This window comes from Equus caballus, chromosome 11 (assembly GCF_041296265.1).
Source record: "Equus caballus isolate H_3958 breed thoroughbred chromosome 11, TB-T2T, whole genome shotgun sequence".
Taxonomy (NCBI): domain Eukaryota; kingdom Metazoa; phylum Chordata; class Mammalia; order Perissodactyla; family Equidae; genus Equus; species Equus caballus.
This window is the reverse complement of record NC_091694.1, coordinates 40,115,791-40,129,734: the sequence shown is the minus strand read 5'-3', so window position 1 is coordinate 40,129,734 and position 13,944 is coordinate 40,115,791. Positions and strand designations below refer to the sequence as shown.

Here is a 13,944-nt window from a genome sequence, read left to right as displayed (position 1 = left end):
TGGCTATCTATTTTATTTTCAACTATCTTTATTTTACTTATATATTTTTAGCTGGAACCTAACCTACTATGATTAGCAGCCAGGCATTCAAGGGAAGCTGTTTGGGAACACAGACTGAGGGACATGAAAACGTGTATCTGGAGTCAGGGAGAGTGGAGCAGCAGCCGTGCGTGGCAGTGCAGGAAGGTGGTGAGCAGTGGGGGTGCTGGACGCGGAGGGCCAGCCGGACAGGCCTTTGAGAGGTGGCCTCACTCCTCTGCTCCCTCCACCTCTGGTCAGAAGGCCTCCTCTCCCCCGGCCCCTTGCCTGTACTGTCCGGGCTGCAACCACTGGCCCGGCTTACCAGTCTTAGTCTACCCGTGGTTATAAGTGTGACTCAGAAAGAACACAAGCAACTACAACAGAGAAGCAGGTCAAATGTCCAGTTAAATCCAGTAACAGTGCTCCTTTCATTAAGCGGATATTGCAGATAACGCTTAGGAAGAACAAGAAGCAGATGGCACTGACTTCTGGCTTTCGCCCACAGAAACAGAGCAGGAAAAATAAGAAGTTCCTATGCCCGAGATTGGGGTTATACTGAAGTTTCCAGCATCCAGACAGGCAAATGCCTGGACAGCTGCTTAGGGCAGATGGGTCCTTTGACAGCTTAATATCACAGAGTTTCTGGTGACTCCGTAGTGAGGGCAGCCAACGTGAGACCATCTGTTTACTAGTGGGCAGAAACGCTCACCGCCAGCAGGTAGTCGCTGCTGAGGAGCTACACGCCAGAAGGCAAGTCAGCCATTTTCACAACCTCTGCAAAGCACACTGGACTGGCAAACCACTGGAACAAAACCACAGAAAAGGAAACCTCACTTGGGTTTGTGTGACACATGCAACGGACCACAGAGAACAATGACATCCCAAGGGATTTTATTTGGGTTTATTTTAAGGTAAATATTCCAATGCCATGAGACAGATCATTCACTTAGAAAGCTCTTTTGTTCTTTTCTGCTTTTCTAAACAGGAAAGGAAAATAACTATGAATTCAAAACCATGTATAATATGCCTAAAAAATAGCTGCCATTTGCTTATTACTAAAATGAAAAAATTTTTAGGTAAGTAACAATATTTATTACAAAGGTTTACGGTGAAAAATAAATAAATCTCCCTCCTACGTCTTTCTCTCAGTACCCCATCTCCCCTCTCCCTCTCCAGAGACAAACACTGTTATCCATTTCCTGCATATCTTCCCAGCACTAGTCTAGAATATACATAATCATGTATGAGTGTATATGTCTGTGTACATATATGCACATATATATATGAATAATACACATATCCTGACAACTTTTCTATTGGGTATTTAAAGTGAACAAAGGCAAGTAATGCAATAAAGAAACCTGTTTAACTTTATTAGCATAACCCAAACATATTTGACTTTGGGGCCCCTCCTTTCCTCCCTGGGGGTAATTTCTGACCTGTGGAGTAGAACCAGGACTCCCTGGTGTGGTTCTGTCAGGTGTTCTGGATGGTGTCTGTTCTGATTCGTCTGTGCTTTTTTTTTTTAAATGTAAAGTCTGCTGCCATATTTTTCTTTTTCCTTCATCTGCCTTTCCTTATTTTCTTTGCTCCTTATTTTCATATCGCCTATGCACAGTTCTCTTGCTGTTTTCTGTCTGGTTTATTACTTGCTTTGAGTGGGGGCAGCTATTTGCTGAAGTGTAGCCCTTGAAGAGGTGGGGTTACTATCCGGGGTTTCGATTCAGGCTGTGACCTCAAGTCATCCTTTCTCCAAACTTCAGCGTCCTCTGCCTGAGGCCACTTCTGCCCTCAGCTGTTGTCCGTCCTTTCTCCCCACCCACCATACACTGGGGTCAGCATGACTTAGAAGAAGCTTCTTTAGGCCACAGGCCCCCTGGGGGGTAACCCTGTAACCATTTCTGCTCAACTTTGATCGGCAGCTGCAGGTTTGCTTTCGTTCCTACTCCTTGTCTACTGAAGACTTACTCACTTTATTAGGAATGCATATTAAATTTTACCAAACAGTATTTTTGTCTTCTATTAAGGACTATCACATGAATAGATTAACAGATCTTTCTAATGGACAGCCATCCTTGTATCCTTAGGGTACAGCCTCATGGGTCATGATGCATTACTCTTTTGAAACACTCTTGGACCAATTTTTCGGTATTTTCCTTAGGATTTCAAAAAAATTCTCTGTACTAAAGTAGGATTGGACTACAATTTTCTTGTGCTAACTTTATTTGTTTTGGGTACAGTGTTGTGCTGGCCTAATAAAATGAGATACTCTTTTCTCAAACTTTTTACTTCCCTCTCTTCTCTCTGAAACTTGGCTGGGATTTTGCTCAAAGACTTTAAGTCCTAATCTTCTCTCTTTATAATCTTTTTTAAGACAATGACTCCTGTTCAAATCTAGTCTATCAACGGTATGTTTTGTTATTTTGAGCCCTTTGCTCTCAACTTCTCACTAGAGAACGTCTCGGAATGCGCTTTAGGGAAATTATCCGGAAGACAATGAGCTGTTCTCGACTTAAGTGCCTCTCCCCTTCGGACTTCCATAATTAACCCAGGGACAAATAAGATTATGTGCCACGTCATTACGCTTGTAAAACATAATATGCTCTTCAAAGTCACACCAATGACATGGTACTTGACAATAAAGGAAAATAGCTGGAAAAAAATAAAATTAACCTTTCCTTAAGAAGTCAAGAGCAAGTTGATGACTATAATTCTAATCAAAATTCCAAGCCTCCACTTTCGGGGGCAGGAAGGAGTGATTTTCTCTCTTATTTGTACTTGACCTCTTAATTCATAGGATAAGAACGTCAAGAATAAACTATAAAACACCTGGCATCTGGGGGCCAGCCTAGTGGTACAGTGGTTAAGTTTGCATGCTCTCCTTCAGTGGCCTGGGGTTCACAGGTTTGGATCCCTGGCGCAGACCTAGGCACTGCTCATCAGTCATGCTGTGGTGGTATCCCATATACAAAACAGAGGAAGATGGGCACAGATGTTAGCTCAGGGCTAATCTTCCTAAGCAAAAAGAGGAAGATTGGCAATGGATGCTAGCTCAAGGCCAATCTTGCTCACCAAAAAAAAAAAAAAAAAAAAAAAAAAACTAGCATCTTGATAATCTTCTCTTCTTTGCTTTTATAAATTTTAAAGACATTTAAAATTCTTACATATATTAAAGATAGGAAGGAATGCAACTAGAAACATAGCTCAGAATGCATATGCTAGGGAAAGAAAGCAACTGATGGATTCTAGGACCCGATTCATATTTTCTGCCACTTGTAGAGACATTTAACAGGGATTGGAATTTGCTAAACAAGGACTCAGATAGAGAAAAAAAATACTTCAATTTCCCAGGTGAAAACTATTCATTAGTACAGGCATCCAAATTAAAATCCCTTTGATTGTCCACACTTTGCCATAACTAAATATTAGGAGAAAAAGAAGCCTGCCCATTTAAGTTATAGACTTTATGGCAGAGACGACTTTTCTGTCTTTCCCTTCCATTTTAAATTCTTCAGTATTTCCCTTAGCTTTATAACTATTTGGCAAATGGAAGGGAATTTTTCAAAGCCTTTTATGTTTATTGCTATTTTTTTGTAATTCCATAGTTAGATTCTCATATGTTTCCACCAGAGGACTATTAAATATTACCTTATTTATAGCACTTAACTATATAAGATATTTAATGATCTATTTTGATCTAGAATACATGGTTTCGGCTGGCCCTGTGGCTCAGTGGTTAAAGTTCCGAGTGCTCTGCTTTGGCGGCCCAGGTTTGCAGGTTCGGATCCGGGGTGCGGACCTACTCCACTCATCAGCCATGCTGTGGAGGCATCCCACGTACAAAATAGAGGAAGACTGGCACAGATGTTAGCTCAGGGCGAATCTTCCTCTCACACACACACACACACACACACACACACAAATATACATATATATAGAATACATGGTTTAATAACATAAAATAAGTGGTCTGTGCAGCCCACTTCTAAAATTACACCCCACACATTTATCAGCAAAAGCGAACACAGCAGGATTAGACATACAGACATCTGATTCTAAACACGCCTTTGTTTAGAGAAGAAAAGCCATGTCTAAACTTAAGAAAACAATACTAATAAGGAATGCTCAACGACTTCTGGCAACTTGGGAAATGTCTTTTAGGAAGAAAAGGAACTGGACTGGGCTCATTTCTCAGACACTAGGTTTAGAAGAGCACTCTTCACTCGGCTTCAGGGGGCGGGGAGGCGGAGAGCGGGCCACAACGGGAAGAACACATGACTGTCGAGTGGAGAAGCACCCTACCCCAACTACTCCACAACCTCCTATGGGAAGAAAAACCCCATCTCTAAAACAACTCCCAAAATAACCAGACGAAATCACTCCCCTGCTTAAAATTATTCATGCACTGGTCCCCATCTCCCTCAGGATCTGCTCCCTGCTTGTATTTCTCACGTCATTGTTCCCAACACACACAAGTACGTAAACACCCCAGGCATCACCTCGGTTTACTATGAAGTTCTCAGAATATGCCATGTTCCATCACATCTCCATGTTTTTCCAGAGGTCTTCCAGAGGCCACTCGCAGGAACTCCTTTAGTCTTCATGGACCTACATGTCATCCAAAAACTGCCTTCTAACTTGTTTATATTCATGGCAGACACACTCACTGATTATATTTAGGGTAAATGAGAAGCTGCGATAACAAGAATATAGAGTAATTTTTCTATCTTTTGGATTTAATTACATTTGGATTGCAGTGAAGAAATCACCATTAGGGAAATCTCTCACTGTTGGTTCAGCTGGAGGCTGGAAAAGTAGAGGATCTTTCCTAATCTGGAAACCAAGCCTGGATGCTAATTTTGCCTTCTGTGAAACAGATGACATAAGTTGTCCTTATGAAGGAAAATAACTCAATATATAAATTTGGCACAAAAGAAATTCAGCGAGAATTATGATTAAAGATTTCACAAGTTTAAAAGTTGTTGGTTATAAAAATCAAACTTTACCTCTTGAAATGATTCACTAGGACTCCAACAAGTTCTCCGATTCGACTCTCGTGGGTCGGCTGTTTGCTGAAGAGGCAGACAATGAGGTCCTTGTTGTCTTTTGTATGGAACACTACAAGTTGGTCCTTTCCATTGGAGACACTCAGACCAGTCAACTGCAAAAAGACAAAGCATGGAAAACTATGAGGATGGTTCTCAAAAGAATAAATTTAAAAATGCACTTTGTAATTTAATAATACATTTTTGCTTAGTAACCCTGATGACTTTAATTTTTATCAAGTTTCATGAAACAAGCAGATGGAAGGAAATAATAACAAAAATTAATGAAACTGAAAACAGAAAAACAATAAAGAAAAATCAATGAAATAAAGACCTTCCCCCCCACCCCCCAAAAGATCAATAAAATTGCCAAACTCCTGTCTGAAAGAATAAAAGAGAGAAGACCTGGGGCCAGCACGGTGGCGTAGTGGTTAAGTTCATGTACTCAGGTTCAGCGGACCGGGGTTTGCAGGTTCAGATCCCATGTGTGGACTTACACACTGCTCATCAAGCCATGCTGTGGTGGCATCACACATACAAAATAGAGGAAGACTGGCATGGATGTTAGCTCAGGGACCATCTTCCTCAAGCAAAAAGAGGAGGATTGGCAACGGATGTTAGCTCAGGGTCAGTCTTTCCACCCCCCCACCAAAAAAAAGAAAGAAGACCTAATTACCTAATTACTAATATCAGGAATGGAAGAGGATATATCACTACAGACCACATAGCATTAAAAGGATAAGAGAATATTTTCAACAACTCCATGTACATAAATTCAACAACTTAGACAAAACCAAATAATTCTTTGAAAGCCACAAACTACCAAAACTCACCCATGGAGAAATAGATAACCTGAATAGGGCTACAACTATTAAAGAAATTACATTTGTCTTAAAAACCTGTCAAAAATGGAAAGGATCAGATGATCTCACTGATGAATTCTATCAAACATTTAAAAGAAGAAAGAAGACCAATTCTCCATATCTTTTCTTAAAAATAGAAGAGAAGGGACCAATTCATAACTCATCTTGTGAAGCCAGCTTATCCTGATACCAAAAACAGACAAAGGCAGTACAAGAAAAGAAAACTACAAACCAATATCCAATGTCCTTCATGAACGTGGATGTAAGAATGGCCAAGAAAATATTAGCAAATTGAATCCAACAACATATAAAAACAATAATACACCATGACAGAAGAGAGTTTAGTCTAAGAAATGCAAAGCCAGTTTAGACTCAAAAATCAATCAATGTAATGCATCATAGCAGCAGACAAAAAGAAAGCTACATGATCATGTTAATTGATTTAGAAAAAGCACTTGACAAAATTCAACATCCATTCATGATAAAAATCTCTCAGCAAGCCAGGATTTACAAGAGAACTCAACTGGATAAACGACATCTACAAAAATGCCACAGCTAACAACATACTTAGTGGTGAAAGACTGAATGTCTCCCCAAAGAGCAGGACCAATGCAGGCATTTCCACAGGCACTGCTGCTGTGCAACAATGTACTAGAAGCCCTAGCCAGTGCGATAAGGCAGGTTTAAAGAAATTTAAAAGGCATACAGATTGCAAGGGAAGAAACAAATGTCTCTATATTCAGATTACATGATTGTCTACATAGAGAATCCCAAGGAATCTACAAAATAGCTCCCAGAACCAAAGTGGTTTTAGCGAGGTCACCAGATACCAGGCCAACATACAAAGATATTTCTATATACTAGCAATGAACAATTGGAAACAAACATAAAAACATGACCCTCCACAAAAACTCCCAAAACAAAGATACTTAGATATAAATCGAACAAAATGTGTCTAGGAAATTGCTGAAAACTACAAAACGCTGATGAAAGAAATCAAATTAAAATGTTGATGAAATGTGTAAAAGAAAAATCTAAATAAACAGAGAGAAATATTGTGTTCATGGATTAGAAAACTCAATATTGTTAGCATGCCAATTTCCCCCAAATTGATCTATAGATTTAATGCAGTCCCAACGAAAATCCCAGAAGGATTTTTTGTAGATATCAACAAGCTGACTCTAAAATGTGTTTGGACAGGCAACGGAAGTAGAATAGTCAAAACAATTGGAAAAAGAAGAAAATGTCAAGTTGGAAGACTCACAGTAGCCGATTTTCTTACTTATTATAAAGCTACAGTAATCAGGACAATGTAATTGTCAAAGGAATTGTCAAAGGGATAAAAACATAGGTCAGTGAACGGAGAATCAGAAATGGACCCACACAAATATGGCCAAGTGATTTTTCACAAAGGTGCAAAGGCAATTCAATGGAGAAAGGATAATTTGAACATTCGGATAACTTGGACACCGACATGCCAAAAGAAATAAATGTTGACCTAAATCTCACATCTTATGAAAAATGAATTCAAAATGGATCATAGTTCTAAATGTAAAATGTAAAACTATAAAACTTCTAGAAGAAAACATAGGAGAAAATCTCTATGGCCTTGGATTGGGCAAAGATTTCACACAAAGGACACCAAAAGCATAACCCATAAAAGAAAAAAATTGTTAAACTGAACTTCATCAAACTTAAAACTTTTCTCTGAGAAAGACACTGGTCGGAAAATGAAAAGACTAGCCACAGACTGGGAGAAAGTATTTGCAAAGACATATCTGATAAAGGACTTGTGTCCAGAATATATAAAGAACTCAAGACTAAACAACAAGAAAGTAAAGGACTCAATGTAAAAATGGGCAAAAGGTTTGAAATCACTTCACCAAAGAAGACATATAGGTGGCAAATAAGCAAGTGAAAAGACACTCAACATCACGAGCCATTGGGAAATGCAAATCAAAATCATAATGAGACACTACCACAAACCTATCAGAATGGCCAAATAAAAACAAAACAAACAACAGCAACAACAAAAAAGTGACAATACCAAATGCTGATGAAGATGCAGAACAACTGGAATTCTCATACATTGTTAGTGGGCATGTAAAATGGTACAAACACTGGGAAAACAGTTTGGCAGTTGCTCCAAAAGTCAGGCACTGAATTACCACGTGACCTAGAAATCTCAGTCTTACGCATTTATCCTAGAGAAATAAAAACTTACGTTCACACAAAAACTTATACAGGAATGTTTACAGCAGCTCTATTCATAATCACCAAAAACTGGAAACAAGTGGAATATTCATCAACAGGTGAATGGATAAAGAAGCTGTAATACATCTAATGCAATGGAATGCTATTCAGCAATAAAAAGGAATGAACTGATGATACAAATCATGGATATGCAACAACATAGATACACTTTGAAGGCATTATGCTGAGTGAAAGCAGTCAGCCTCAAAAGGTTACATACTCTATGATCTGTTCATGTGATATTCCCTAGAAGATAGAACTTTAAGGATGGACAACAGTGGTTGTCAGGGCTTGGGGTCAGAGGGAGCTTGATACAAGGGAGATTTTTGGGGGATGGATGACTCGGTATCCTGATTGTGGCGGTGGTTATGCAAATCTATTCATGTGTTAAGACCCATAGACCTGTATACCATCACCACCACCAAAAGCCAGTTTTATTTATTAGATGTAAATTTAAAAAATACAGCTCCTTGGTTGTTTTGATCCCTAGATATTCTACTTTGGTCAGTAAAGGAGAAGGCCGAGTGATTTCTCATTGTCTGGTTTGTTCTTCTATTGCAGAAAATACCAAAGTGCCACCTCCTGGCCACCACAGGTGCTGTCAGTCTGGCGATCAACATCGATGGGGTATTCACCGGGGGCAAAGCAGAGTGCCAGCAGCCTGCGGTGGGGATGGAAGTACCAAAGATGCTGAAGGTACAATCTTGTTCTAGGGGGATTCCTAATCCAGTTGGATCAGTGGAAGAGACAAATATCAAACAAGTGAAGAACACTTTAACAGTTCATACATTTGGAAGGCCATTTAGTTCCATGCCCACATTTTACAGATAAGGAAATTGAGGCTCAAAGAGCTTAGCTGATCTGCAGACCTTGGGACAGGAACTCAGGCCTGCAGACTGACCCAGACCCATGTTCTTTATCACAGTAAGCTTTTTCAAATATCGTGTACAAATGAACATAAGCTACATAAATAAGTAGCCCTAAACGTCAAGTGAATAAATTTTCATAGGAGGTGAGCTCTTAGGTTGATTTTAAAGAATGCCAGGGTCGGTGCTAATGGAAAGAAGTGAAAATATTCAAGGAATTGGAAATCATTTCACAAACCTCTGTAGATCGTGGGCTTTCTGAGGCCACTGGTAAGAGAATATATCAATCTTTCTGCCATTGAGATGTATGCCATCCAGATGATTTTTATATGGTTAAGTTAAAAATATCATTTTCATTTAAAAAAACATTTTATGTCTGTGAATGCTTCACTCTCATTTCATCACTTTATATGTAAAATTTAAAATGGAATTGATGTAGCATTTCACAGGAGAGCTTGATTAAAGCCTAATAAAATGAGAATTCTAACAGCAGTAACTCTGCCAGCATATCCCAGGCACATTAGCTGCAGGGGCTCAGAGAAAAGACACAGATTCAGTAGCGAATGCTGCAACCATCCAGACAGAGGGCCCCTTCCTAGAAGCTGCCTGGGCCAGAGAAAAGGAGCCTATGACTATTCTCAGCTACCTTCCCACCTTCTCTTCCTGCCTTTCCCTACTCCACCCCGTCTGGGAGGCTTTATGTACGCTCAGGCCGATGGGCGTCCCAGAGTCCCAGAAGAAAAGAAAGAAAACAGCTCCTAATTTCTTCTGCTTCACAAATAGCGAAAGATGAAGCCTCTGTTGTCACAAAGCAGGACAAATAGCACCCAGAATGTCTCCTTTTGTTCTGGGAGAAAGGACGGTAAGTGGGGAAAAGCAGTGGAGTGAGGGATGACCTGGGTGTTAATCCCAGTTCAGCTATGTGATTTTAAGTGAATCATTTCATTTCTTAGGGCATCTGTCTCCCTTTCTAGATGCCTTGTCTAACTTATAAGGTTGTGGTAAGGATAAAAAATAGTAGCAACTCAGGGGTAAAAAAGATAAATAAGCAAAACGCCTGTGCCTTTGAGGGTTTTTACACTCAAAGAGAATCTATGACAGCAGCATCTGAGACCCTTTACATCAGTGCCATGCAGATGGAAGGGGCTGGGTGGAAATATGTCAGTTAGGGAGGCGGTCACTGCCTCAGTTATCTTTGGGCAGCCACAACACACAAATAAGTTTCTCCGAACAAAAGTGAAACTCCTTATCAAGCCTTCATCTCGTCAGTTGTCTTCTTATTTCCCATAATCTGAGGGATCTCTATGCTATGATAAATCTACACCTTCCTCTTCTTTGGTGTTCAAGATCTGAACAGGACAGACACACACTCTGATTGCAGCCGATCTCAGTTCTCCCGGGCCCTCCCCAGTAAGGAAGACCAAACAGGGAATACAACCGGACAAATACAAAGATCTGGCACTTCAGAACGAGGAGGCTGGTCTGAGGAATCAGAGCAAGAGTCCTGCTTTGCAACGGAGTAAGAACAAGAAAGCAGAGCAAACTAGAAAAGAAAATCTCTAATTTGTATTTTCATTTATGAAATAAGTACAAAACAGACCAACATTAGGAAAAGAAAGAATTCTGAAAGATAAACATGATAAATTAAAAACACAATGGAAGCAGTCACGGAATAGATACTGCAGAAAATCAAGGAATAATAGAAGAAAATGCATTAACGTCAGAAGCACTTGAGTCACAGGTACCAGCCCAAATTAATTAACAGAGAATCATATGGAAATGTGGCCCAGAGAAAGTTCTGAATTTTTAGAATCAAGGGAAAAAAAATCAAGTATCTATGCACAAAAAATAAGTCATCTGCACAGGAAAATAACATCCAGGTCTACAAGCTTTTTAAAAAAGTTGCTTCTTCTGTCTGAAAATCTAGGAAGGTGTGGGAAGAGGAGAAATATTAATTTTGTCATCATTCACAGGAGGAAATAAGGTAAATCCATTTTATTCTTGTTATTGATTAACAGAGATCAGTTAAATATTTAAGAGTAATCATTATTAGCACTAAAAAGAATGTATAACTTTCTAATCATTAGTAAAAAGAGAATACATAAAACTTGACTAACATGGCAACTAGAAAAAAAGAAGGAAATAGAACAGAAGCATTAAAAACAGAAAACACTTAAATAACACAATTAAGAAAAAAAAATACTGTCAGTTTCTATAACAAATATGAATGGTAAACAACTCCTTTATTGGATGAAGAAGGATCACAGGTTAGGTCAAAAACAAAATTTAACTATACTCTGTTTATAAAAGATGCATCTAAAACAGACACAAAGATAAAAAAATGAAAGGATGGACAAAGATATACCAGAAGGAAAGCAGGGATGGGAATAGTAATAACAGATAAAGCAAAATCCAAACCAAAAAACATAAAACTTTCTTTTGTTTTCTATTGACAAAAAACATAACTTAAAAAATGAAGACCACCACTCTTCATGCTCTGAATAACATGGCACCGAAACATATAAAGCAAAATCTGTTCTAACACAAGAAGAAATGGACTGACTCGTGATTTTAGGGGGTGACCCAGTCTTTGGCAGTTCAAGCAGACAAAAAGCAAATAAGAGTAGAAAGAGGCTAAATAATCAACAGATTTGATTAGCAATTAAATGGAACTTTTACATACATTTATTATGGTCCCTGAAACATTTACACATATTTACTGTGTATTAGGCTACAAAGTAACACCTCTCTCTTCAATTACAAAGCAGGAAACGCACCGGTCATGTTCTATAATCTCAGTGCAATAACACTAGGAAATTATAAAAAGGTTAACAACAACAAAAAAACCTTATTATTGAGATTTTTTTTTAAAAAAAGCACCTCTTTAGGCAACTCCTGGATTAAAGAGATTGCAGTTGCAATTACAGATAATAAAGTTAATGAGAAAGAATTTTACAGATCAAAATTCATGGATGCAGCCAAAGCTACATTCAAAAGAAAAATTATTAAATAAGAAAGAAGGGAAGTAAATTATATATCAAAACGCTAGAGAAAGAACAAAATAAATCTATCAAAATAAAAATTAGTTAAGATAAAAGCAGAAGTTGATGAATGAGAAAAACAACATACATGACAAATCTAAGCATTGGTTCTTTGAAAAGATCAATAAAAGAACCAAGTGCCCTTGGCAGGGTCTAGTCAAGAAAAAACAAGGCAAAAACACAAATATCTAACATTAGGAATGAGAAAGGGATTTAAGGAAAGGTGTGTTGCCTTTAGAAATTATAAGAGAATAACATTTGTGATTTCATATTAATAAATTAAGTTTGTGAAATGCATGATTTTATAGGAAAATATGAATTACTAAAATTGACTCAACAAAGATAAAATAATCAAAATCAATTCATAACTAGGGAAAAAATTTTTATGCTGTCAGAAAGACACTTTTAAATGTTACTGGGTACAGATGATGTTACAGGCAAACTTTCAAGGCCGAGGTAATTCCTATGTTACTTAAAATGCTCTAGAACAGAAAAAGATAGAAACCATCTGACTCATTTTATTTAATCCTGGTAGCGAAACCTGATGATGATCTCACACACACACCCAGAGACCAATCTCATGAGCACAGATGCAAAAATCTAAAATAATTAACAACCTGAATTCAGCAGGACAACAAACCATGACCAAGAGGGTGTATTCCAGAAGCATAAGGAGCGTTCACCAACAAGAAACGCATCAACATCACTCAGCTTATCAACCGGGCACGTTTATGTGTTATCTGTGCGCTTGTCCAACTAGAATTATCTCCTTGCAGTCAGGCCCCATGGCTTTCACTTTTTCAGGGCAACTATGAAGTTGTGTATTTGTATCATTTTTATTTTACAATACCCGACGGTACATAAAACAGCATTTCTCTCCATAGCAACTTGGTCAATACTCAAATGTATTTATTATTATATCATCACCACAATATTGGCTTTAATTTTTTCTAACCACTGGTAATCTTTGGCAGCAAAGTAAGAGAAGAGACTTTGTCCACTTCATAAAAGTGTTACAGAACTAAAAGCAAGCATCATGACTGAGCATAGAGACTTTTGCCTGGATCTTTTAATACAATTGTTAAAGGAAAGAGACTAGGTATATTAATAGGTAACTTCTACCTCTCATTATTTTTACAAACAGCAAGCAAAAAAAGAACTAATTGGAAATTAAAATATATAACCTTACTCCCATCAAAATACTCCATACGACTTCATCCATCAGTCAAATAGGATTTTAAAAATCGCCAATTTTTTAAGTGTATAGGTGGATGATTTTTGACACTCAAATCAAGATACAGAACATTTCCATTATGCCAGAGAGTTCCCTCTGTTCTTTTTAAGTCTTAGTTCTATATTTATAAGACAAATTGGCTTATTTAGCTCTTGAGAGCTAAAAAGATTAGGTCATTACTTAGACCTAGAAATCCAGGGGTTCACTGTAGCAAGAACAAACTCACAAAATACCGATTTTTCTCTTCATCCTTTCTGTTTTCATGGGTTGTGCCATTAGGATTATGAGAATTTTACAAAGAAAATAGTTAATCTTTGAACGTGACAAATCAGTCCAATGCTATAATGGTGATCTTAAAGGAACTATTGAAACCCACAAAAATAGAATATAGCTTTATTCAAAATTGCTTGAAATAGATGGTTTGGAATTTAAATTATTTTTGGTTGCCTATATAGTCTTCCTACAGTAAGATTCCTCGTGATAGAATTTAACTTCATTGGTTTCTCTTGCTGAACAGATAATTCTTGGTTTCCAATTTCCAGTTTTCGATAATTTTTTAAAAACCTTACGTGGAGTCTATAAACTCGGAGTCGTTGGATTGGATCCATTCTCACTTTGTAG

At 38.0% G+C, this 13,944-nt stretch overlaps 1 protein-coding gene across 2 annotated transcripts in view; it reads right to left on the bottom strand.

Annotated features, from left to right (window-relative positions):
• Positions 1 to 13,944, bottom strand: part of MYO1D (myosin ID) — a 319,245-nt gene that overhangs the window by 85,601 nt on the left and 219,700 nt on the right. For both annotated transcript variants that reach the window (XM_023653032.2, XM_023653034.2), the window contains exon 21: positions 5,028 to 5,182. In XM_023653032.2, the coding sequence (XP_023508800.1) occupies positions 5,028 to 5,182 (155 nt within the window). The remainder of the gene's footprint in view (positions 1 to 5,027; positions 5,183 to 13,944) is intronic.